The sequence below is a fragment of the Apodemus sylvaticus genome, chromosome 11, assembly GCF_947179515.1.
Source record: "Apodemus sylvaticus chromosome 11, mApoSyl1.1, whole genome shotgun sequence".
Lineage (NCBI taxonomy): Eukaryota > Metazoa > Chordata > Mammalia > Rodentia > Muridae > Apodemus > Apodemus sylvaticus.
This window is the reverse complement of record NC_067482.1, coordinates 16,916,550-16,941,406: the sequence shown is the minus strand read 5'-3', so window position 1 is coordinate 16,941,406 and position 24,857 is coordinate 16,916,550. Positions and strand designations below refer to the sequence as shown.

Below are 24,857 nucleotides of genomic sequence, written 5' to 3'. Positions count from 1 at the left end.
TGGGTGGTTGACACAGATTGTCACAAGTTTGAGGCTAGCCTGGACTACAGAGCAAGGTCTTATCTCATAAAGGAAAACAACAGAACACGAACAGTGTAGAAACACACCTCTTTCGCATGTCAGTTCAACGCAGGCAGTGTCACAGTGGTCAAGAGGGTTAAATAAAAAGCAGGTCTGAAGGAGCCAAGGAACGGCTCCACGGTTAAGAGCACTTGTTCTTCCAGAGGACCCAGGTTCAGTTCCTGGCATCCACACAGAAGCTCACAATTGTCTGTAACTCCAGTTCCAGGAAAGCTAACACGCTTTTCTGCCCTCTGTGGGCACCAGGCATGTACACATGGTACACAGATACACGCATGCAGGCCAAAACACTCATGAACATAAAATAAAGCTACAAATATACAGATGGGGCTAGGGATACAGCACAGAAGTAGCAGTTACCTTGCCCACCATGGGGAAGGCTCTAAGTTCAGTTCCTGGAGGTTGGAGGGTTGGCGGAGTTGGGAGTGGATCAGGAGAGGCTACCTGAAAGCAGTACTGTAAGGCGAGAAGGGACTGTTGCCAAGGGCAAAAGCTAATAGTGATGTTTGCAGGCGTCTCGAGGGTTAGGCGAAAAGTGTCATTCCCTGGGAGGAGTGGACAAGGCTAGAGAATGGAGTCAGGAAAAGTGGGGTCCCTAGGGGTAGCAGCACCAGCCAGTGAGCAGAGGGTCTCACCTGGAGGCCGGCTAAGGCCCAGCAAGCAGGGGAGGGGAGGGGGAGGGGCACACAGAGAAGAAAGGATTTGGGATCTCATTTATATGTTAAAGAAGATGGACCAGCTAAAAATTACAACCAGGGACTCCTCAAGGGAGCGCTGAGCAGATGGGCAAGCAGCTGGGTTTATGTCACTCGGTCTCAGCTCTGGCAGCCCAAGGTATAAGAAACAAAGTGGAGGACTTTCCAGAAAGGAAGAAGGCAGACCTCCTTCCAGAAAGAGTGGAAGCCAGCTTACGCGGCATCTATAAACTTGTCTCTCTGAGGTTTAGGATAAAAAATAAACCTTTAGAAACCGTGTCTCCTTAAACAGAGCAAACACTCCTGGCTAACATCAAAACAGTCCTTGACAGCTTGTCTGCGTCACAGTTGGTAGCAGACTCTGGTACACCCCGGTGTTCTCCCCGTGGTCAGTCTGACCCCTGGCACTTCTCTGCCCTGACTACCCAGCAGAGCCGACGCCATCTGAACACACTGTCCTGTTCTCTTTTATAGCCTCGAAACCTCCCCCATACAGTTCCATACAGTTCCTGTATGTTTGCTCTGTCTCACATAGCTGCAGGCTAGGCTAGTCAAGGGGCCCTCTGTAAATCCCAGAAGAGACCCTGGGCCTCGTGCGCGCGCGCGCGCGCGTGTGTGTGTGTGTGTGTGTGTGTGTGTGTGCAGTGAGGGCTGTGTGTATGTGTGTGTGTGTGTGTGCGCACACACACGCGCGTATGTGTGTGGTACATCTGTGTGTATCTGTGTATATGTTTCTATGTATGTGTGTCTTTGTGTATATCCATATATGTGTGACCAAGGAGTAACAGGAGAGCAGAGGGAAGCTGTGTATGCAGCTGCCAACATTTCTAAAAGCAGTTGCGTCTTTATCTTTATCCTTTCCCGCGTCAGCTCACGAACAGTTGCTGGCAGCACGGCCAGCTGCCTGCTGGATACCTGCCAGACTCTGGCTGTGCCAGAGACCTCATTGCCTCTGAGCTTTAGTGTAGGTCCTGCAAGATATGAATTTCCCCCTTTTCAACTTGCATCTGAGTCAGGCAGCAAAAGAGCAATGGAAAGAAGCTCCAATTTGGTAGACAAGGAAACAATAGCATAGACTTCTGCAAGTTACAAAGCCAGTATGTTAAATCAAGTCTGGACAAGCCCTGGTCTGTGGCGTAGCAAAGCCCAAGTTTACTTACCTCACAGCCTGGGACAGTGACCAGATTTAGCAAATACAATCAAGTTTCATGGAAACAACCATTTCTTAGGTATAATGAGGTCCCAGATATTACATGAGCCTCATAGGAAATGAGTTCATCTTTTAAATATGTATATTTTTAATTTCTAAAAATTGTATTTGTATTGGTGTTTTGCCTACATACATCTGTGTCACTACACGCATGCCTGGTACCCAAGAAGGTCAGAAGAGGCACTGGATTCCCTGGGACTAGAGTTCCAGGTGGCCGGGGGCTCCTGTGTGGAGGCTGGGAATCAAACCCAGATCCTCTGAGCTATTTCTCCAGCCCAGAAAATGATTTAGTCTTTACAGAGGCATCTGAAGCACTTGGGGACAAAATGTTGTGATATCTGCAACTTATATAGAAATAATTACAAAAAAAAAAAAATAGGGCTGCCTCAGAGAGCTATGACGAGACAGTAACAATTGACAGCTGGACGTGATTGGTATCATCATATGCACAAATACTGAAATAATTACTTTGCTGTTTATCTGGGATGTAAATTAAACTGGGTTTTATATCTAGCAATCCTACTCTAAAAGGACCATAAAAACAACATAGAGAGCCGGGCGATGGTGGCGCACATCTATAATCCCAGCACTCTGGGAGGCAGAGGCAGGCAGATTTCTGAGTTCAAGGCCAGCCTGGTCTACAGAGTGAGTTCCAGGACAGCCAGGGCTACACAGAGAAACCTTGTCTCGAAAAAAAAAAAAAAAACAAATCCAACCCCCGCCCCCCCCCCCAAAAAAAACATAGAAAGCATTATACACTGGACTGTGAGCTTCCCAGTCAGCTTTTCTTGAGTTCTTAGGAAAGCGGGAGACTGCAAGAGTCGTGGTGAGCTCCATCTGCTGGCATCTGAGGACCTAAGGAGAGAGGAACTGAAGCCCAGCGCCCCCATAGCCGTTCATCCCTTCTATGCTAATGTATTCAGAGAAAGCACCGGAACCTTGCACCATAAGAAGCCAGAAAGCAGGTCCCTGTGGATGGAACCTTCTAGCATTGTGCCAGACACACAAGGCACTGGGTGTGCACTGCAAAGAGCTTGCTCTGCAAAAGTGGCATTAGCCGACTAATAAGTAACGACCTTAAGTTCAAGCCCCCGGGATGCCTAGCACAGGAAGTCTTTCGTTCTGCCACACACAAGGAGCCAGTATCACTGCCACAGCTGCCCTGTGACATTCTTAACATGAAGCCACAGCTGGGGTGAGCCCATCCCCCAGGGCTCTGCTGCGACAGCCCCAGAGAAACACCCAAAAGCTGAGCTGTCTCAGTCAGACCAAATTAAAAGCCAGCATGAGGTCCTACATCAGTTTCCCAAATGACTTTGGGTTGTGCTTATCAATTTTAGCCAGGTAGAACAGGATAGGTTTTTTTTACGCACAATACTGTGAACCATCACTAAATAAGACTGGGACAGATCCCTTGTTATGTGGTGAATTTAAAAGAAAAGCTAAACTAACAAGGCAGAAAAACTTACTTTCCTGTTCATCAGCCCAAAGGTACAAAGTCCTTCCTGTGACAGGAAGAAGCCCTGTTCTTAAGACAAAAGTTAGTAATTCAAATGTCACAGAGACTTGTAAGCAAGTCTCTCTCTTGCCTAGGGTAAAATGACCAGTCTACAGAAGTGTGTCTAGTAATATCACATTTAAGAGATATTGACACAGTAAATTAAAAATAAACTACAGGGAGTTTATTTTTTATTATTATGTGCAGGGAGAAATCATGTGGTCCTCCAATCTCATCTTCTAAATGATGCTGCAATTTGCTGTCACCTGAAATCAGGGAAAAGGTATTCTGTCCTCTCCCTACCCAGGACATTGTGTTGGCCTTAGGAAAGCTTTTATTTGCAAAGTTGTTTGTTTGTTTTCCAAGACAAGGTTTCTCTGTGTAACAGCCCTAGCTGTCCTGGAACTCACTTGTAGACCAGGCCAGCCTCAAAGTCACAGAGATCTGTCTGCCTCTGGCTCCTGAGTGCTGGGACTGGCTCTACATGTGGCTGCAAAGTCTTTATAATAGAGTTTTGATTAAAAAAAAAAAAAACTAACAGGAAGGCACTAGTCACGGTGGCCTATACCTAAGATGAGCACTGGGAGGCAGAGGCAGAAGGATCAGGAGTTCAAGGTCTGTCTGGGCTACATAGCAAGGACCAAGGAGCTACCTTAGTGAAGAAAGGTGCGGGGTGTCCAGGTCTGCCGACCTCAGCTCAGTTCCTGGAACCCATGAATTTATTAAGTGTTACTGTGTGTGCTTGTCCACGGTTGGGAGGGAGGTTGCATGTGTCACAGTGAGGACGCCGAGGTCAGAAGACCTGTGTGGACTCATTTCACTCCATCCACCTTTACATAGCTTCTAGGAGCAAACTCAGGCAGCAGACTTGCGAGGCAAGGGCCTTTCCCACAGGAGCTGTCTCACCAACCCTCTCAATTTCTTCAAATCGACTGCTAGCATTGGAACTATTTGATAAAGGTTTTCATGAACTCGTGCCATCAGATGCTTCCAGAAACATCACCAGTGAGCATGTCCCTCAGTATAGCTCTCCAATTCTCTGGCTTTAAGATATTTTCGACATTGTTTAGCAGTAGAAAAATAATATCTTAGATTACAAGAAAAGTTCTTTCTTTCTTTATTTATTCCTTCCTTCCTTCCTTTCTTTCAACAAGACATTAAGTTGGCAGAATTCACAAACAGCATGACCTTAAGTCAGAGAACAGCTGGACAGAAGAAGGAGTGAGAACAGCTACCCTGTGCTGAACCTAGAGACAAAGAGCTGTTGACTAGGCCAGGCCTGAGGTAGGGCAGATGTAGCCAGATTAACATCTCCACTGAGCACTGCGAGGCAGTCTTGGGGGGGAAAGAAACAGCTATAAAGTCACTGAACCAGCTATTCTTGGGCAAGCCATTTCCAAATAATAAAAATAAACACTTGGGGAATTGTGTCAGGTTCGAAAGGAGTCAGAAATACTTTTAAAGAAACCATCAGGGCTCAAGAGCACTAGTAACTGCACTAGCAAGGTCGGCAGACCGCTCCTTAATAACTGAACACAAACTCTAGCATCCATACTGCCATGCATCCACAGTCAAGGCAACCAACTCTGAGAACCTGGCCAAAGAATATGTGGGCATTCCTTGGATCCCAGATTAGGAAAACGCTCCAAATACCAAAACACCAGTTCCTTTTTGTTTTGAAAAATTGCTCCCTTAATATTAAGCAAACCAAAGACAAGGTGCTGTAATTGAAATAATGTCGATACTTCCGGCTAGTCTCTGTTGTACTAAAAAATTCTGCCATGACCCTTTTCCCCTTGATTCTGGACTTTACATTGGAAACAGATATTCTGGCCTTGGGCATTTTTTTTTTTTTTGTACTGTCATTTAACTCAGGCTGCTTGATTGTAACTGTCACAAGTTTAGCTAATGAAAGTTGACGGTTGTTTCAAATGCTAGCTACTGGCAAGCTGCTACACTGTCTACACATTACATAAGTTTGGGGGGTTTGTTTTGGTTTTTTGTGTTTGTTTGTTTTTAACGGTGGAATGGCTACACTGAAGCAAACTCCTGCTAGGAAACACCCACTGAAGTATTTCTAAAGGATGGAGAGTGACCAGAAAACTGTAGCCAAGGTTGAGACCAGCAGGTCTAAAGGGGGAAGGGTAACTACCAGAAGGAAATTGAAAACTAGAAAGGGAGGGTTTCAACACAGAACTTTGGAAACCACGTGAACATTCAGACCCACGGCAACCTTCATTTGTCACGGTGAAAGTAGGGAACATGTATGTGTACTGGGAGGGTGGGCAGGGAGCCAGGAAGTGGGTGAGAAAAATGATTTCAAGACGGGACTAAATAAAGTGCAGCCGTGGAAACAGAGAGCATGCTCTGTGTGTAACCTGGGTGGCCGGACTCATTGTTTCAGACCCGTTTGGTTATGATTATATCTTACATATGAGCCTTGAGATGCAATTCCCACTCGCTTGTTTATCTGTCTCCGCTCTCGTTCCTGGTAATTAGCAGACAGAGTCCCTTTGAATGGGACCTTCAGCATGGAGGTCAAATGTGAATTTCAACCAGATAAGAATAAGTTGAAGAGACCTACTATCCATCAGAGTAACTACAGTTAATGACAACACACTTGAAAACAGCTGAGTAGATTTTTAAATTGTTCTCATCTATCCATGACCGGCAACCCACCCCCAACCCCCAGCACTTGCAAATAAGTATATCAGATGGTAAGTGTTAAATAGCTTGATTTACCCATTCCAGGCTGTTCTCAAACAAACAAAACACCCCAACGACATCATATTGTAACCATAAATAAATATAATCTGAATTGTCAATTAGAAAAATGTATTTTAAAAACCAGGACTTGTGGTGGTTGACGACATTACTGTAGTAAAAGCATTCATTGTCTCTGGAAGAAACGTAGAACTCAGTGCAAAGGGGGCAATGGGGGGTTAGTGAGAGAAGCAGGCTGTGATCCATGCGGAAACAGTATTCACTGCTACACAAGCCTTTGCTGACATTTGTTAAAGATGAAAGCCCCCAAGATACCTCTAGTTTTCTGCTTTTGGTAGAGAGGGTGTGGCACAGAGAGAGGATTCTCTAAGAAAGACAACAGAACAAACCTGAGGGCGAGGGACATTGGCTAAACATTAGGAAGCATGAGAACAGTGGATGTTATGATAAGAACGCTTCTGGCTCTTTAAAATTTCTGTGTAGAAATCCTCAACCCCAAGGTGACAGTGTCAGGAAGTGAGGCCTTATCACAAGAACAAAATCCTTATGACCTGGATTAATGCCTGTGATGACTAATCTTCATTATCAATATGGATTTAAATTACCTAGGAAATACACCACTGGGTGTGTCAGTAAGATTAGTTCCGAGAAGTTTAAGGTGAGAGGGGAGAGCCCACCCTGAATGTGATTGACAGGACCCCAGCAGCTGGCGTTCCAGGAGGATAGAAAGGAGGAGGGAGACTGAGACCTGAGGTAATCACTCACTCCATCCTGGCTGTGGCAGCAGTGTGACCAGTCACCACCCTCAGGCTGTAGGCACAGCTGTTCTTCCTCCCAGACCCTCCCTGCCCTGAGAGACCGCACCCTCAATCTACCACCCCCAAATAAGCCCTTCCGTCCCACTCTTTCCTTACCAAGTGCTGCATCTGTCATTCTCCCAACCCCCTGAACTGTGAGAAATGTATTTCTGTCGTTCAGAAGCCTGGTGGTGTAAGAACGCAGACCTAATGGACTACACTGCAGGGCTGGGCCCCAGTCTGCTCTGTCGGCTGCTGTTCCAGGTGAGGTGGTTGAGGTGACTGAGGTGAGCCTTGGTGAGGCTCACACCGCACAGCACTGACGTGTACCAGGAAAGGCGGGAAACGGGCATCACTAGATAGCATGTCCAGATTTTCCTATATTTGTTTTTGCTTGTTTCTTGTGCTGTATATGATGAGGAGAGGCAGGGAGGTATGTGCTAGGATGTGCGTGTGGAGGTCAAAGGACAACTTTATAGAGTTGCTTCTCACCTCCAACCTTCCTACGGTTCTGGGCATTGAACTCAGGTCATCCAGTATGCACAATGTATATCTTGACCCTCTCTGCCATGTCTCCAGCCCAAGTTTCCAGATTTTAAAGGGATAAACCATTCCAGGGGTAAATATGGGATGACTTGTCCTTCAGAGTGGAATCAAATGTAAAGCTACCCAAGAAACAAACAAAATCTTCCAAAGATGGAATCTGTATCCATCTAACCATCCATCCATCCATCCAAAAGCTTACTGAACATCTTTGTTCATCCCGTCCTCCCCTTCTTATTCTTCTTCTTCCTCCTCCTCCTCCCTCTTTTTTTATGGTGCTAGGGACTAAATCCAGGGCCTCACAGTGCTCGGTAAGTGCCCTTCCACTGAGTTACACCCTGGCCCCCAGTCATGGTTTTGTATAAGTCGTGGAGTTTGTCAATAGGAGATGAAACAAAACTAAGTATGACAGGACCCGTACCTTTAAAAGAAGACTTTCAAGCAGCTTGAAATACTAAATTGTGTGATATAAGTTGAAAACTCTGAGGGGCTGATGCCAGAGAAGGGCATCACCAAGTTATAAAGAGACCAATGTTCTTCTCGAGTTATCAAAGAACACATTATTTTTTTTAAATATTTATTTATTTATTATATGTGAGTACACTGTAGCTGTCTTCAGACACCCCAGAAGAGGGCATCAGATCTCATTATGGATGGTTGTGAGCCACCATGTGGTTGCTGGGATTTGAACTCACGACCTTCAGAAGAGCAGTCGGCACTCTTAACTGCTGAGCCATCTCTCCAGCCCCAAAGAACACATTAAAAGACAAGAGATTCCCAGAGCCTGAATCGTCAATGGCCCCAAACCTGGGGCTTTTGTCTGGTTTGGCTCTTCCCCCCATCCCCCTATTGAGACAGAGTACCATTTTGCCCAGGTTAGCCTGCAACTTACTCTGCAGCCCATGCTGGCCTCAATTCTCCAGCCTCAGCCTTCCAAGTCCTAGGATTACAAGGCATTCATCACCCACCCATCACAAAACTTTGTTTTGACACTGAACTCATGGGCGCACAAGAAAGGCACAGTCAATGAACTGCACACTAAACAAACTCTGGCTGCTTTGAAAATATTTAGAGCCGGGTGGTAGTGGAGGTGGCGGTGGTGGTAGCGGTGGCGCACACCTGTAATCCCAGCACTCTGGGAGCCAGAGGCAGGCGGATTTCTGAGTTCGAGGCTAGCCTGGTCTACAGGACAGCCAGGGCTATACAGAGAAACCCAGTCTTGAAAAAACCAAAAAAAAAAAAAAAAAAAAAAGAAAAGAAAAAGAAAAAAAGAAAAAAAAAGAAAATATTAGTAATATAGTTTCCAAATAGGTCTGAAAGAAAAGTTACCATGGATAGATTATAATTGTTATAACTATACATTGCACATGTTATAATAAGAAAAGATAGACGTGTTGCATATATTATTATAATAATGCAATTAATGCTAATAATCTATGTAAATAATAAGTATTACATTTTTAAGCATTCCTAGAAAGCCAGCTTAAGTAAATTATTAAAGTATAATTAAATTATTAATTTTATTAGAATTAGATGAACACGGTCTCTGGAACCCTAGAAGTCCCTGAGACCCTCTCAGGCACTCCGCAACATCAAAAGTAATTTTAGTAACAATACTCATACATCATTTCCTCCTTTCCCTCTCTGGCTATGTGACTATGAAGTAAAGTTTACCTGACCCATGAAGATGTCCTTGCTCTGCTGAAGTGTGTATGTGTTGGTGTAGTCTCTCACATTGTCAAAAATTTATTTTTGTGTGTGAATATATATACACACACTATATCTATATTATTTACATAGATTATTAACACATTACATCATATGCTATGCTATATATTAACACATTACATCATATGCTATGCTATATAGTGTATATATAGTATATGATGTAATAATATGTTAATAACACATATATATATGTCACACTCATCTCCTGCTTTGGTTTTAATCCTTCTACTGTAAGCATCAGGACGGGGCAGCCCACAGAAACAAATGCGCACAAGTTCTCTGGAGTCCTTAATAGTTTCAAGAGTATAAAGAGACCTGAAGAAGTTTGAATTTGATTACAGTTTCCTAAGGGAATTCTCCACCCCAGCCCCCAGCCCCCAGCCCCCCTGGTTTACTGTCATGCGTAGCTCTCTGCCCACACACTGCCTGGCAAGCAGAACACATTCTTGTAACACTCACCAAACAATGAAGGACAGAGTGCCTCCTGAAAAGCACTTTTAGAAAGAGAAAGCAAACTGCTGGGCGTGGCCAGCGCTTGAGACTGGAAGGCAGGAAGATCAGCAGGGTTTGAGGTCATCCTCCTCTACACAGAGTTCAAGGCCAGCTGGTCTACTCGAGATTCTGTCTCAAAAATTAAGAGAGTCCGTGGAGAGCTATAACCCAGGACAGAGTTTGTTTTTCTTTAGTTGCTTCTGACTGGCTACTAGCTTTGATTAAGCACAGCCCCTCTTGGGCCTGTGAGTGTGTGATAGCTCCTCACTTGGCCAGCATCTTTTCATTCACGAGCTTATTCCCACCGGCTGACTCTTCTCTCTGAAGCAAGCAAATGTCTGGAAGACCAGATGGCCCTTTGGCTGTGGCCTGACAGAAGGAAATGGTGCACCCAACTGAACAGTAAATCAAGTGGCCGCCACAGCCAAGAACCTTCCTTTCTGCCTTTTCCTGTAAATGTGCTGGCTCATGGCGGTATTAGTAATAATGTCTTCAGCCAGAATTCCCATCTCAAGGAATGAAGATGGGCTAAAACCACCACTATCCCCAGCCCTTTAACCTGCTACTGCTGATCCTAATGAGTCTGGCATTTCTACACCTCCATAAGAGACACTGCATCCCCCTAGAGTAGAAGTTCTCAACCTGTGGCTCTCAAGCCCTTTGGGGGTCGAGTATCAGAGATCCTACATATCAGATTCAATTCATAGCAGTGGCAAAATTATAGTTATGAAGTAGCAACAAAAATAATTATATTGTCTGGAATTACAACATCATGAGGTGCGGTACTAAGGGGTCTGCAGCATTAGGAAGGCTGAGAACCACTGCCCCATAGTCTGGGGACAACACTGACAACTACCAGTCTATTCCACTGTCATAACGGGTAGTTGTGAGAACACTTTCCATCAGCTAGGACTGACAGGGTTGACGAAAGCATATAGGGACATCCTGGGTCAAGATCGTGTTTTGAATAGACTGAAGAGAAGGCTGCTTAGGAGTCAAGAATCCTATAAGGAAGTTATCCACGTGCCTCTTTATAGTTTTCTGAGTCCTACTTGGGAGGAGAGCCAACCACATCACTGCTATCAACTTGCAAAGGAGAAACTAAGAAGAGAGCATTTCCTGAGAAGGACAGCAGCTGGAGTCACACGGCAGCCAGGGCTGGATGTGTAAGCAAAAGAAGCTGGGTTTCTGCTGACTATCTAATGTGTATCATACTCTCAGGAGGCCTGACAGGGCCATTTCTAACACAAGAGCTTTATAGAAAGCTCTATAGAAAGCTTTATAGAAAGACATCAACAACAACAAAAAGAGCCGGGCAGTGGTGGCTCATGCCTTTAATCCCAGTACTTGGGGAGGAAGAGACTGGTGGATTTCTGAGTTCGAGGCCAGCCTGGTCTACAGAGTGAGTTCCAGGACAGATAGGGCTACATGGAGAAACCCTGTCTGGGGGGTGGGGGGGAAGGGAGGGGAGGGGGAGGGGGAGGGGGGGAGGGGAGGGGGAGGGGGGAGGAAAGGGCAGGAAAAGAAAAGAGAAAGGCCTTTTGCATGAAGGGGGTCTGTGCCATGCTAAGATGTGACAGACAATAGAATTATGGGAAGACCACATGGGAGAGGTGGCCACAGTATTCATCATCCAAAACAGCAGTGTTTTGCTCAGCCTTATATCAGGGAACTGAGATGTTATCAGGTGGGTAAACAGGCTCAGCATGAGGTGACCAAGCTTGCAAGCCTACTGCTCCCCAGGCCTTTCCATAAGTCACTCAGCACCCTGAGCCTCTGTTTCCTGAAAGTAGAATAACAAATAAGGTGATTTCTAACATTTTGGTGTTTTTTGTTTTGTTTTGTTTTTGTTGTTGTTGTTTTTAACAAAAATCTTAGATGAAGAGTTTAAGTCTTCTCTGCTTTTGGTGGACACTGCCTTATCTACTGGTATATTTGTAGCTCTAAGCACGAAGTCATGATCTCTGTCCTCCTTCCTGATCCAAAGGATTAAATCTAGGACATTTACCACGCCAATCAAACATTCTACTACTGAGTCATAGCAGCATAGCCCCAGCTCTGTAACTAGGGAAATGAGGTCAAGTCCCAAGAAAAAGTCCTTGTAGATTACATAGTTGCTGGAGGTGCAGCTCAGCCATAGCTCCTTCAGCATGTACAAGGACCCCAGGGTTTGCTTCTCAGAAAAGAAGATTAAATTAGTATGTACCTACAATGTAGCAGGCTCTGTGCTAGGTATCAAAGTGATGGGCTAAACGGAATAAATTTATCCATCACTATGGAATAAATACAACATCAAACCTCATCCTTCCAGGCTCTCTGAGGAAAAATAAAAAAGTGGTTTGCTTGTGTGTTTATTTTTTGAGACAGGGTGTCACTCAGCTCAGCCAGGTTGGAACTCACTGTGTGGATGGGGAGGGTCCCAGACTCTGGTCTGCCTGCTCCACCTCTCAGATTCTGGTTACACTGTACAACCATTACTCCTGCCTCACCGTGGGAAGTAGTCTGCTAGGTCTGCAGATCTACCTTCAAAAAGCCTCAAATGCTTGCCAGAGAGGGAGAGGGAGGGGAAGGAGGGAGGAGAGAGAGAGAGAGAGAGAGAGAGAGAGAGAAGAAAACTCCAAGATCTATCATCATGAAGTACTGCCTTCTAAGACCCTGCCCAACTCCATGTTCCTTCCATACCTCACATGTCCCATAAAAGTCCCCCAAGGCAGACAGTTGGGAAGCCAGCCCTGCTAATTTCTTCAAGGCTGACTTTGAATAAACTTGATTTCTTCCTCCCAATGCTTGTGTCTAAATTTTGGTCATGGCAAGCAGCGGGCAGCTGGGACATTTGGTTTTAATAACCACTCCATCTACTATATTTACCTGCCAAAATAAAAGTCTCACTTCAGTCCACTTTGTCACTCTAGAGCTCACTGTCTTTCTTCCTCTTTGTTATGGTTTTTGACATGTGCATATGGGTGATGTGGCTATATGTGTGACTACATGTGCACGTGTGTCCACACGCATGTGGACTCCAGAGGTCAATGCTGAGTGTCTTCTTCAACCACGTCTCATTTACTTGCTTGTTTATTTATTTGAGACAGCATCTTTCACTGATTCTAGAACTGGCCATTGGCCAGGCTTGCGGTCAGAAGTCCCAGAGATCCTCCAGAGTGCTGGGGTCGCAGGTGCACGCTCCCTCTCCCAGCTTCTTGTGCAGGTTCGGGGGATCTAATCTCAGGGTCCTGTGCTTGTGTGGCGAGCACTTTATATTACTAAATTATCTCTGAGGTTGACTCGTACAGCAATTATCTTACCAAACTTGCCGAAATTGGCCAAACCTGAGTGTCTGAGTGCTGACCTTTTCCCCACTCCTAGTTTTGATGCTACACAAGTTGAGGCACAGACAATCTTCAAAGGAAAACGGTGAGAACTGGTGGTGTCGGCATGGATGATATCACAATGTGGATCATATTAAAATCTACGTATGAATGAATGACCCCACACAAATACTACTGGAAATAATGATGGATGTCGCGTATTGATCACCCAGTCCTTGTACGCTAAGCGTGAAGCCCAAGTCTATGCTTAGCCCACAAGATCCAGGTTTTGTGGATCCTGGAGCTTCTGTAATTTGAAGGGCTCTTCATAGGAGGGAAATTTGGGCATAAAATTAAACAGAGGGTTTTGGAAGGACCTGCGTGAGCAAGAGACCCACCAAGGCTTAAAGTTCAGGAGATTCGTGGACACCCAACCGGGTGGCCAAGATGGCTCACAACTCCCATTCACAAGAAAAGAAACTGAGGCTTAGAGAAATTAAGTGACTTGCTCCGGGTTGAAGCCGCAGACTGGGACATTTAGGATCTGAACACAAGGTGTCTGATTCCTAATCTCAGGCTCACTGTGTGGCTTCTAATAAGGGACAAAATGGCTATCGTTTCATTAAATGCTGACAACAACCCAGCAGGGAAAGCACACCTTTTTTTCTTGAAATTTCTTACACCCTTTCTAAATGTGCTGGTCATTATTACCAGTGCTTACAGACAAGGAAACATGAATAAAAAATATTATGGGTTGGAGGGAGAACTAGTTTGAAAAGTCTAAGATGCAAGAAACTAGGTTGGATCACAGTGCTGCTTAAACCAGGGGTGGTGAAGCACAAGTATCTCCCCAACACCGAGGATGTGGAGGCAGGAGGATTATTCTCAGCTCTAGGGTGAGTCTGAGGCTAGCCTGATCTATATGAGATGCCACCTCCCCTGAAAAAAGACGACAGAGCCAGCTGTCATGGTACATGCTTGTGATCAATCCTAGCACCTAGTCTGAGACAAGAACTGTGTGTTCAAGAACCAGCCTGGTTCTTTCTTTAAAAAAAGGGAGGGGGGGGGGCAGCCTGCGCTATCTATCTCAAAAGGAAAACTAAAAGATCCAACAAGTGGTCCCTGGCTTCTCATTAGGCGCACGTGGCGCCAACATTCACTCCCTGCCCTTCTCATCTGTGAAGTCCTTCTTGGTCGTTCCCTCTGTTTGGGATGACCCTACAGGTTTCCCAGGAAGGCGCACACGGGTAACCTCTGGGTGATCTATATCCCAATCCATTGGCTGAAATGAACCTATTTCCATCCTATCAGAGATCACACTGTGCCCCTCAGCTCAAGTCCAGCCATTCTGTAAGTCTCCCGTGTTGTGCTATAACTTATCAACCAGGTTCTTCCCGGGAAGAAAAGCACTTGTGGCCAAGTGCTGTGACGATATTTCCCAGAGAGATATCCCTCCCTGAATAAAACCGAATCGACAAGAATCAGTGTTTAAGGCTGAGGTGCTAGGAGAAACCTTTATCTTACCAGATCCCCCGAAAACACCCAGACACATGCACACACACACACACACACACACACACACACGTGCATGCACAAATCATATTCTGACTATGGTATTCCTTATTCAAGCTACCAAAGCAAGAGTTTAAGACTAGTCTTGAATCTGGATGTGGGGAGGAAAGAAAGGGTTTGTTTTTCTCCTTGAACACACAAGCTCAGGGCAACAATGGCCTTTGAGAGGCTCACACAGTAGGCTTGGTCATCTCTTGGCAATGCTATTTCACAAAGGCTTGAATAAGGCTTTGCCTTGACACTTAAAAAATATCTTTAATTGCTAAATTCTAAGTAACTGGTCACTACTGAGAGTCTCTAATTACAAACTTCATCTATTGGCATTTGGAATAAGGCAACTAATTTTATTAATCTGAAATAGTGTGACTCCAAGCAGATTCTCAAGCCCAGGTTTTTGTACCTGGGTGACAGCAATAGTGGCCGGCGAGACATTATGCATAAGTATGATGCTAATGAGAAAGGCTACTCCAGTGACTTATTTATTTAGCTCCTTATTTTTAAAGGAAAAAAAGTGATCCTAGTAACTCTCTCCTGTTCCTCTTTCCACCACGCTTGGTGAATGTGGGTGAAAGGGTAAAAGAAAGAAATGAGCGGGGCGGTCCCAGGATAGAGAAGTCTTCCATCCACATGACCAGCTTTGGAGGCCCTGGGAGGCAGGTCCAAATTCTTTAATTACCCAGTTTTTTAATTACCCAAGTAATGGCCGATGAGGGTAAGGATGAAACTGAGATGAGGCTGTCTGCGAGACACAAAGCTGCTAAGCACTAACTGCAATGGATAAAATGTCACCCATGCCAAAAGCCAGGCTTGTTTGCCATCTGCCCTGCCCTGCTATGCTCTGCCCTGCCCTGCCCTGCCCTGTCCTGTCCTTCCCAGGAAGGCAAGACGCAATAAACCTCTTACCCATGTATCCCCAGGCCCACTCCTTTTCAAAGGCCCCGCGGGCAAGCCGACAAAGCCTGCCTCTTCTGCGGTGCTTTTACGCATTTCTATTTCTTTGTCAAATGCGAGGGAAACAGGGCTCAACGCTCAACGTAGATCGGGTGCGTAAAGGGGTGGGGAGAATTGCTAAGGATAGGACGGAAACTCAAGGCTTTTTTACAAAGTCAAGATCTGTAGACTTTCAGATTATTTAAAGGGAAGAGTCACCTCAAGTCTCCACATCCTGCCAGCCCCGAGAGACAGGGGGCAAACAAGAGCTGTGTTCTGCAGGCTCGGAGCCAACGCAACTCTCCCCACACAGGGTCTGCAATGGGAGGGTGGCCTGGAAAGACACAACACACACACACACACACACACACACACACACACACATCCTCACCTTCTCGATCGTCTGGTCCACCGCCTTCTGAAAGACTCGAGCCACTAGCAGCGTGACACTGGTCACTAGCAGCAGCAGAGACAGCGTCCCTGCCGTGTAGAAGCAGCATCTGCCCATACTGTGCGCGGCTCACGGGCCAGGCCCGCGACCGAACGGCGAGCTGGAAGGAGCCTCCGCCAAGGCCGAGCAGCAGCCGCCCAAAGCCCGGGGCCTTGCGGCTCCCGCACCCTCCCCACGCCGGTTCAGCCGCCGCCCGCGCGGTGCGCACAGCCCTGGAGTAGGCACGGGGAGAGCACCGCTCTCGGAGCACAGAGGCGGCGCGATCGCGGGTGCCGGGGCCGCCTGGCTTTCGCTTTCTCGGGCTGCTGCAGCGGGGAGGTGCAGGGAGCGCGCAGACTGGTGACGCGGGCCGGTGGGGCTCGCCAGCAAGCTGCGGCGGCGGTGATGGTGGCGGCTGGCGACTGCGCTGGGAAGCGGGAGGGGCCGGGCGGAGGCCTCCAGTCATGTGCCTTGCAGCGGCCCCTGCGATTCGGCGGGCGCTGCGCCTGCATCCTCTCCCTGCAGGCGGCGCGGTCATCCAGGGATGAAATGGCCCTTCTGCTCAGCCTCTTTCTTTCTCCTGCAGATCCCAGCGTGGGCCAAGCGTGGGGAACTCCGGCTGGACTCGCGGTTTTCCTTGCTCCAGAGGATCTGTCCGGTTCCTCCGAAGATTTTAGTACAATGTAACGAATGCTTTAACCAGGTGCCTGCTGATTTGTGCCAGCAGAGACAGCTGCCTTGTTGGACTGAACTGGGTCTTCAGGAATATGTCAGAGTGTGTCCTCAAGAAAGTGAGGAGGAGGCGTTCCACCGACTGAAGGCAAAGGCTGTAGGAGTGAAGGCAAAACCCTGGAAGGCAAGGGGTTAACTGTTGAGTAGTCTAAACCTTGTGCAGTAGGGTTTGTGGTGCCAAGCCCTCGGACATCAGAGTTTGAAAGGCACTGTGTCCTGATGAAGGGCATGAACAGAAGCAAGTTGAGTTGAGGTGTTTGTTGTCTGCTTTGGTCATGATTAGTTGAATAAGGCTTTGTTCCATGACTGGCACACACACACACACACACACACACACACACACACACACACACACACGCACGCGCGCGCGCGCGCACGCGCGCACAGCAGCAGCAGCAGCCCTATTATGAAGCAGAGAGAAGTGCTGTACAGGTTTATCAGAGGAACCGGAGTTGGGATGTGGGGCATGCGGGTGTGACTTCGTTACCCGGAAGAGACAAGTAGGGAAGGCTGCAAAGAAATACCTCCACTCACTACAAGTTCAGCAAAGCGTGGGAAGAGACAAATCGGCATGTCCCCAAATTCTGACATATCTCAGATGTAGGTCTGTCTTAAATATCCCTGTTGTGCTTAATCAGCGGACCGGAGCAACCTTGAGAAGTTATTACCAGCTGGGGGTAAATACCACGGGATAGAGTTCCGTAGTGCTCAACAACAGCTGAGAGGGTCATCAGTCACTAATGCCATCTGAGGGGAGGATCTGAACGGGCATTTTCTTGGCCTGTCCAGTGTTCTTATCATTAAGGATTCAACCTACCAGGTTGGAAAACATTCAAATAATCGTGGCACTGGAGGCCAGCCTGCACCATATAGGGAGACCAAGTCTCAAAAGAGGAAAGAAAACAAACAAAATAGAAGCACGCAAAAGAAGGAATGAAAGAAAAGAATTTAGATGTAAGTTACCCTGTTGCTGGTTGTACTACATAGTTAGTCAGACTCATGACAGTTGCACCCACACAGATTTCTTTCCTTCCTTCCTCTTCTCCTTCTCCCCTCCTCCCCCTCCTCCTCTCCCCTCTCCCTCCCTCCCCTCCTCCTCCTCCTCCTCCATTCTCCCTCCTCCTCCTCCCCCTCCTCCCCATCATCCTCTTCCTCCCCCATCCTTCTTCCCCCACCCCTCCTCCTCTCCTTCCTCCTCCCTGCTCCACACAATGTGCCTACTGTAGCACGTCCCCTATCCCTGCTATGTCATTTTCTAGTAAGTCATACTTACTAGAAATAAGATGCCACCACCCATTCCAGCCCTGATCCCCACTTCCAGCCCAGGCCTTCTTCAAGTTCACAGATGTGTATGATATTTCTCTCGCTCTCCTCTCTTAACCTCTCCTGTGCCCCCTCCCAAGTCATGGCCTTTTAAAATTACAATCATATATATGTGAAAGACTATATAAACACAACCCAGAGTCCATTTAGCATTGCTTATAGGACTGACCACATGGTATTAGATAACTAATTAGTGTCATCATCCCTGGGGAACTAGTGACTCTCGTCGGTCATCAATTGCCTCTAGCTCTCCATCTAGGGTCAGGCCCTTGTGAGATTTCCCCCCATCTATGCTGACAAGTCAGTTGGTGGCCTTGAATTTACTGTAACTATCCTACCCCACCCCCCACCCCATCTTAGTCTCCTGGGTGCTGGATTACAGGTATGAGCCACCACACCTAGTACATTAACATCCACTTTGCTTTGTTTATTTGTTTGTTGTTTGAGATGATCTCACTGTGTAGCCCCAGCTAGTCTCAGACTCCCGATCTTCCCGTCTCGGTTTTCCCAGTGTTGAGATCACAGCCGTACACAAAGGTGTCAGATGCTGGAGGTTCCTCCTTATCTGTGTCTGAGTCACTGGGACAGCGGCAGACTGTGGAGATGGAGAGATAGAGGCAGCTTTGAGTGCATCTCAGGCTTCACACAGGGCTTCCTGCTCATCTGTCCTCAGTTTGCCTTCCCAATGAGGTTCTTTTGTCTACTTCCCCTTTAAATCTCTGGCTAGACCACAAAAAAAAAAAAAAAGAAAAAAGAAAAAGAAAAAAAAAAGAAAAAGAAAAAAAAGAAAGAAAGAAAGAAAGAAAGAAAGAAAGAAAGAAAGAAAGAAAGAAAGAAAGAAAAGAAATGAAATTATTCTTGGTTCCTCTTAGCACAGCTGACTAGACCAGCATTTTTAAAATGTACTGAGCACAGTGGCAGAAGAAGAATGTCCTAATTACAGAAGATATCAACAGGTTTTTAAAAAGCAACATGTGTTCCCAAAATAACGTACTGTAATCCACGGTAATTTCCATCTTACGCTGTGCCTGGCATGACCTGGCCTGGAGGCCGTTCTGTTCCTCCCTTCCTTACCACGCGGCAGGGACATTCATGAACTCTTGGCCAGATTCTGATCAGTTTCTCAATGCTCCTTGGGACTTCCTCATTTCTGGTCACTGGGTTTGCCTGTACCGCTAATGAAGCTATTATTTTAATTGCCATAGCATCATGTCACCTGAAGATGGGACGCCACCCTCGGCCCCAGGCATGCAGGCAAACAGCCCCGGGAAAGGCAGGTGCTTGGGTCAAGGTCAGCACCCTTATGATGGGCAGGCCAACATCACAGAAAGGGGGCAGAAAGTTTCCTGATGGCCTCTCTCTGTCCATAAAGTCAGAAAACTGTATCCGAGAAGAACAAGAACACTTCTGAATGAATAATCACTGGTGCTTCTTGATGTCCCACAATTCAGGACTCAGGAATGAAGAATTTTCTCCCCAGACTCCAAGAAGGGACTGTTAGGCAGGAATGGGGGTGAGAAAAGAATTCTATCAAATACTATCTTAACTTTTTTTGTGGGGTGGGGGAGGGGAAGGGGCAGGGTATCACTTGTAGCCTAGACTGGTTTGTAACTTGCCGGATAGCCCAGGCTGTTCTGGAACTCAAGATCCTCATACCTTTCGGGATCCATGTTAAATTTAAAAGATTGAGGTCGCACTCAGGGTCAATCACATAGTCACTGTCTATCTTTCTGTTGAAAGGAGTCACGTGTTTCCTGTAAGCATGTTTTATATGCCCAAGGCCTCACATGGGCTAGACAAGTTTGAGCCACAGCTCTATACACCCAGCAAAGCAACATGCTCTTAAATGACCCCCCTGGAGACTCCAGTGTCACTGCCGGCCAGACGAACTCTTTGTGAAGATCCCTGCTCATGGTCTCATCAAAAAAGAGTTTAACTTTCTCCTCTGTGAGATGGTCTAGCATCTTGGCCTGCTTTTACCAGCTGAGTCTGACAGCCAATGCAATTCTGGCGCTGTTAGCCCCGATGGGAAGGAGCTACATGATCTTCTTTGGGATCCAACGGCCATGGCGGAAGCTTGTCTAGGCTACTGAATGGCAAGGCATCATGGGACCCTGGAGAATTAGGGGCCGGCATGGGTATCATAGCTCCAGCAAAATTCCCCATGAGAGGGGTGATCAGAGACCCTGTAGAGCTCTGCCCAGTGAAGAATAGTAAATAAATAAGTGACTGTGTATGAAGGCATTAAATTTGGGATGACTTATTGTACCATAAAATATGAAAACCACCAGAGAGTCAGCGAACTGGCCCAGCAGGTAAAAATGACTGCTATGCAATCCTACTGACCTGAGTTTGACCCCTGAGACCCATGATGGAAGAGGAAAATTACCTTGCAGTGTAAGCAGACAGATACACACACACACACACACACACACACACACACGCTTCTTAAAAATTGAAATACTATGTTTTGTCTTTTTTAATTATTTTAAATTAAAATTTTATTATAATTTTGAATAATATTTTAATTATTCAAGAGCCTAAAAGGAACGCAAGTAGCACTGGAACTGGTTTAGTTTGTGATAAATTCAGGGCCAAGGTATTTTCCGGTTGGCTTTTCCTATTGTTTAACCTTAGTGTGGTGGTTTGACTATGCTTGGCTGAAGGAGTAGCACTATTAAGAGGTGTGGCCTTGTTGGAGGAAGTGTGTCACTGTGAGGGTGGCCAATGAGACCCTCCTCCTAACCACATGGACAAAACCATTTGTCTCCTGTTGCCTTCTGAACACAATGTTGAACTCTCAGCTCCTCCTACACCATAGCTTCCTGAGTGTTGCTATGCTCCGGTCTTGATGATAATGGACTGAACCTCTGAACCTGTGAGCCAGCCCTGATTAAATGTTGTCCTTATAAGAGTTGCCTTGCTCATGGTGTCTGTTCACAGCAGTAAAACTCTAACTGAAACGCTTAGTAATTTAAATACATTATTTATAAATATTTGTGATGTGTCTACTGCCCTGAGCAATGCAGAGTCCATAGGAAAATCTATTTTCTCCTCCCCTTGCCAACAGACCCAAACTGAAATATTAAGAACTTCTTGGTGGGACTTCCAGGTCCAACAACGAGAGATGGCTCATCCGTTAAACACACTCATCGCTCTGCAGAGGACCAGGTTTGAATCCCTACACCCACATGGCAGCTCACAATCAGCCCTAAGTCCCGCGCCAGGGGCTCTGATGCCCTCTTCTTGCCTTTGAGAGCACCAGGCCTTCGAGTAGTGCACAGACATGCATTTAGGCAAAAACATTCATACACATACAATAAATAAATGTAAACATATTCAAAAATACAAACCGCACCCTTCTTTGTGGACACGGGGTGCCACGCCCTGGAACCAAGCTCACTTACCACTGTGGTTTTGGTTTTTTGGTTTTTTTCACACGTACTCCTCCACGCCAGGGCAGAGGAGATATTTTTGCTTCTATTGCTTCTTTGTGACTTCTCCATTATCATCTTTGTGACCTAGGCTAGGGGACCACCCCTCTCCTCATCTGTATTTTGTTTTAGAATTCTTTTTTATTAACATATTTATTTTATTTATATGAGTACACTGTTGCTCTCTTCAGATATATCAGAAGAGGGCATCGGATCCCATGACAGATGGTTGTGAGCCACCATGTGGTTGCTGGGAATTGAACTCAGGACCTTTAGAACAGACAGTGCTGCTAACCGCTGAGCCATCTCTCCAGGCCCTAGAATTCTTTTATATTGAAAGAATTCTTCTTTAGATAGTCTCTCATTTTTCCCTTCCCATCCCCCCCCACATAAGTATGTAGAGGGTTTTTTTTCAAAGCATAAAAAAACAAGGAAGAGGAAAACAATTTGCTTTTCTTTTGTTTTGCATTGTTCCAGTCCTCCTCTGAAGCAACAAACCCATTGTTTTCTCCACACAGCGGTTCCATTGTTTCTGGGTTTGGGTGAGTCCTAGGTTGACTCAAATACAGCACTTTATGCATGCTAGCCTAGTGCTTCTAACTGACAGAACAGGTGTTTGGTAATGGAGTGAAGGAGGGATAGTGAGTGAAGAGGCAGGGGAGAGAAAAGGAGAAAAGACCCCAGCTGTGATGGAACGCGCCTGTAATCCCAGCACTTGAGAGCCTGAGGTAAGAGAACCTCAAATTCAAGGCCAGCCTGAGCTACATATTGTGGCTTCGTTGTTTGTTTGTTTGTTTTCTTAAGATTTACTTATATATTTGATGTATATGAGTACACTGTAGCTGTCTTCAGACGCACCAGAAGAAGTCATCAGATTTCATTACAGATGGTTGTGAGCCACCATGTGGTTGCTGGGAATTGAACTCAGGACTTCTGAAAGGGTAGTCAGTACTCTAAATCACTGGGCCATCTCTCCAACCCAACCCCATTTTCTAATCTTTATGGGTGTTTTGCCAGCATGTGTGTCTGTGCACCATGTATGTGCCTAATTCCTGTGGAGGGCATCAGATCCTTTGGAACTAGAGTCATAGAGAAACTGTCATGTTGGTGCTAGGAATTGAACCCAGATCTTCTGGAAGAGCAGCCAGTGGACTTAATCATTGAGCTATTTCTAGCCCCTTTGTCCCCATAAACAAACAAACAGAAAACGTGAGTTGGGGATGTAGCAGAACACTACTAATGCTCTGCCTGGGGTTAATGCCTCAGGATGGGGGGGGTGGTGGACAATAAAAGTATAACACAGAAATCCATATGGTATGATCTCCCTATGCTGGGCTTTATTTAACCCTCCCATGACCCTATGAACATGATACTCCATCCCTATTCTCAAAATGAGAAAACAGATACAGATAAGCTGTCAACGAAAGCCAGCATCACGTGGCCAATCAGAAGCAAGGCTGAAACTGAAATAAACCTGGCACTGGCACAGGCTGGTAAGTCAGTAACCACTGCTTGGCTCCCTGTCTCCTATCAATTGGAAACAAAAGAAAAGCGGTGAGTTTGCTGGAAACATTGTGTCATTAGAACATTTCTCAAGGCTGTTAACATTTTTCATGTTCTGACATGAAACCTGTTCTCTCCAGAAGGTTTTTTTTTTTTTTTTTTTTTAAGAAGTAAATGAGGTTTGGGTCGTTGATTGGGGGTGGCTTTTCAACTCAGCAAGTCAATGCCAGCGTGTTGCAAAATCTCAGAGCTGTCTGGTTTCCTGGACATTGCAAAATCAGGTTGAACAAGCAACAGGAGAAGGCAGGTATTCATTCTTTAATGAGTCATTTCACCAGGAGAAGTTGTTGAAATGAGAATCAGTTTGCCTTGTCTCTTCTTCGAGAAGAAAGAAAATGAAGAAAGTCATGGGTCAAAGTGAGTCTTGTCAGTCCCAGAACATGGGCAGTGGCTATTTCAGCAAGAAAACTGAGATGGCACGGGGACTGGCAGAGAGCCAAGCTGGGGTTAAGAGAGTTGTGTTAGTCAATTGTATGTAGCAATTAGATACAGCCCAAGACAAACAGCGTAAGAAAAGCAAAGTTTGTTTGGGTTCATGGTTTCGGTTTTGGGTCCATGGCAACTGGCCCCAGCCCTCTGGGATGTGGTGAGGCAGAAACCTAGAGCATAAAAGCTTGGGAGAACAGAGCTGCAGTTGCTATTTATCTAACAAGTGTTGGCCAATATAGATGTCTTTCAACTGAACAGCTTTCCTACTGGTTGTTGAGATGAGGTCTCTGGAGCCCAAACTGACTTCAAACTCACAACGCATAGGCGAATATGGCCTTAATTTGATTCTTTTACCTCCGTCTCCCCAATTTCTGCATTAAAGGTGTGTGCCACCAGCTTCTCTGGACTTCAGGATAAGCGGAGGCAAAGGTGAGTCTAGTCAGGCAGCATAATTTATCACGTCGAGTAACAATCTTATTTTGTACATTGTATTTTTTTTCTCCCGTTTTTCAGGAGGCATAAAAGTCAATTATTTCTAATTGATTAAGCCTTCTTATCCTTGTAAAGTTTGATAGGAAAATGCCTGACTGTGTCTCTCTAAACTGTAACAAAACCCTTTAAATTACATATCTGTCTTAGTCGGGGTTTCTATTCCTGCACAAACATCGTGACCAAGAAGCAAGTTGGGGTGGAAAGGGTTTATTCAGCTTACACTTCCACACTGCTGTTCATCACAAAAGGAAATCAGGACTGGAACTCAAGCAGGTCAGGAAGCAGGAGCTGATGCAGAGGCCACGGAGGATGTTCCTTATTGGCTTGCTTCCCCTGGCTTGCTCAGCTTGCTTTTTTATAGAACCCAAGACTACCATCCCAGGGATGACCCCACCCACAAGGGGCCCTCCAACCTTGATCACTAATTGAGAAAATGCCCCACAGCTGGATCTCTTGGAGGCACTTCCCCAACTGAAGCTCCTTTCTCTGTGATAACTCCAGCCTGTGTGAAGTTAACCCCAAACCAGCCAGTACAATGTCTCATAAACAGCAGAAAACCTATTTCTTACAGTATCTAAGGCTGGGAGTTCCAAGATCAAGGTGGCAGCAGCTTGTTTATACCCGGGGATGGCCCAGTTTCTGCTTCATAGCTGGTGTGTGCTTCTACACCCCCACAGAGTGGAAGGGGCTAGCTAACTTCCTAAGACATCTATTACAAGGTCACTATTCCTTCATGACCTCTGCCCTCCTGACCTCACCATCCCAAGGCTTGATCTCCCACTGCCATCACTTTAGAGGATAGGGGGTCAAGACTTCAGCATGTTAATGGGGCAGGACACACAAAAACGTCTACACCACTGCACTAGGTACTCAGAGTTC

The 24,857-nt window shown here is 46.1% G+C and overlaps 1 protein-coding gene across 1 annotated transcript in view; it reads right to left on the bottom strand.

Annotated features, from left to right (window-relative positions):
- Scarb2 (scavenger receptor class B member 2) overlaps nt 1-16,443 on the bottom strand; it is a 54,413-nt gene extending 37,970 nt beyond the window's left edge. Inside the window, exon 1 of the mRNA XM_052198403.1 lies at nt 15,967-16,443. Within this exon, the coding sequence (XP_052054363.1) occupies nt 15,967-16,083 (117 nt within the window). The 5' untranslated portion in view covers nt 16,084-16,443. The remainder of the gene's footprint in view (nt 1-15,966) is intronic.
- Nucleotides 16,444-24,857: the final 8,414 nt, after the last annotated feature.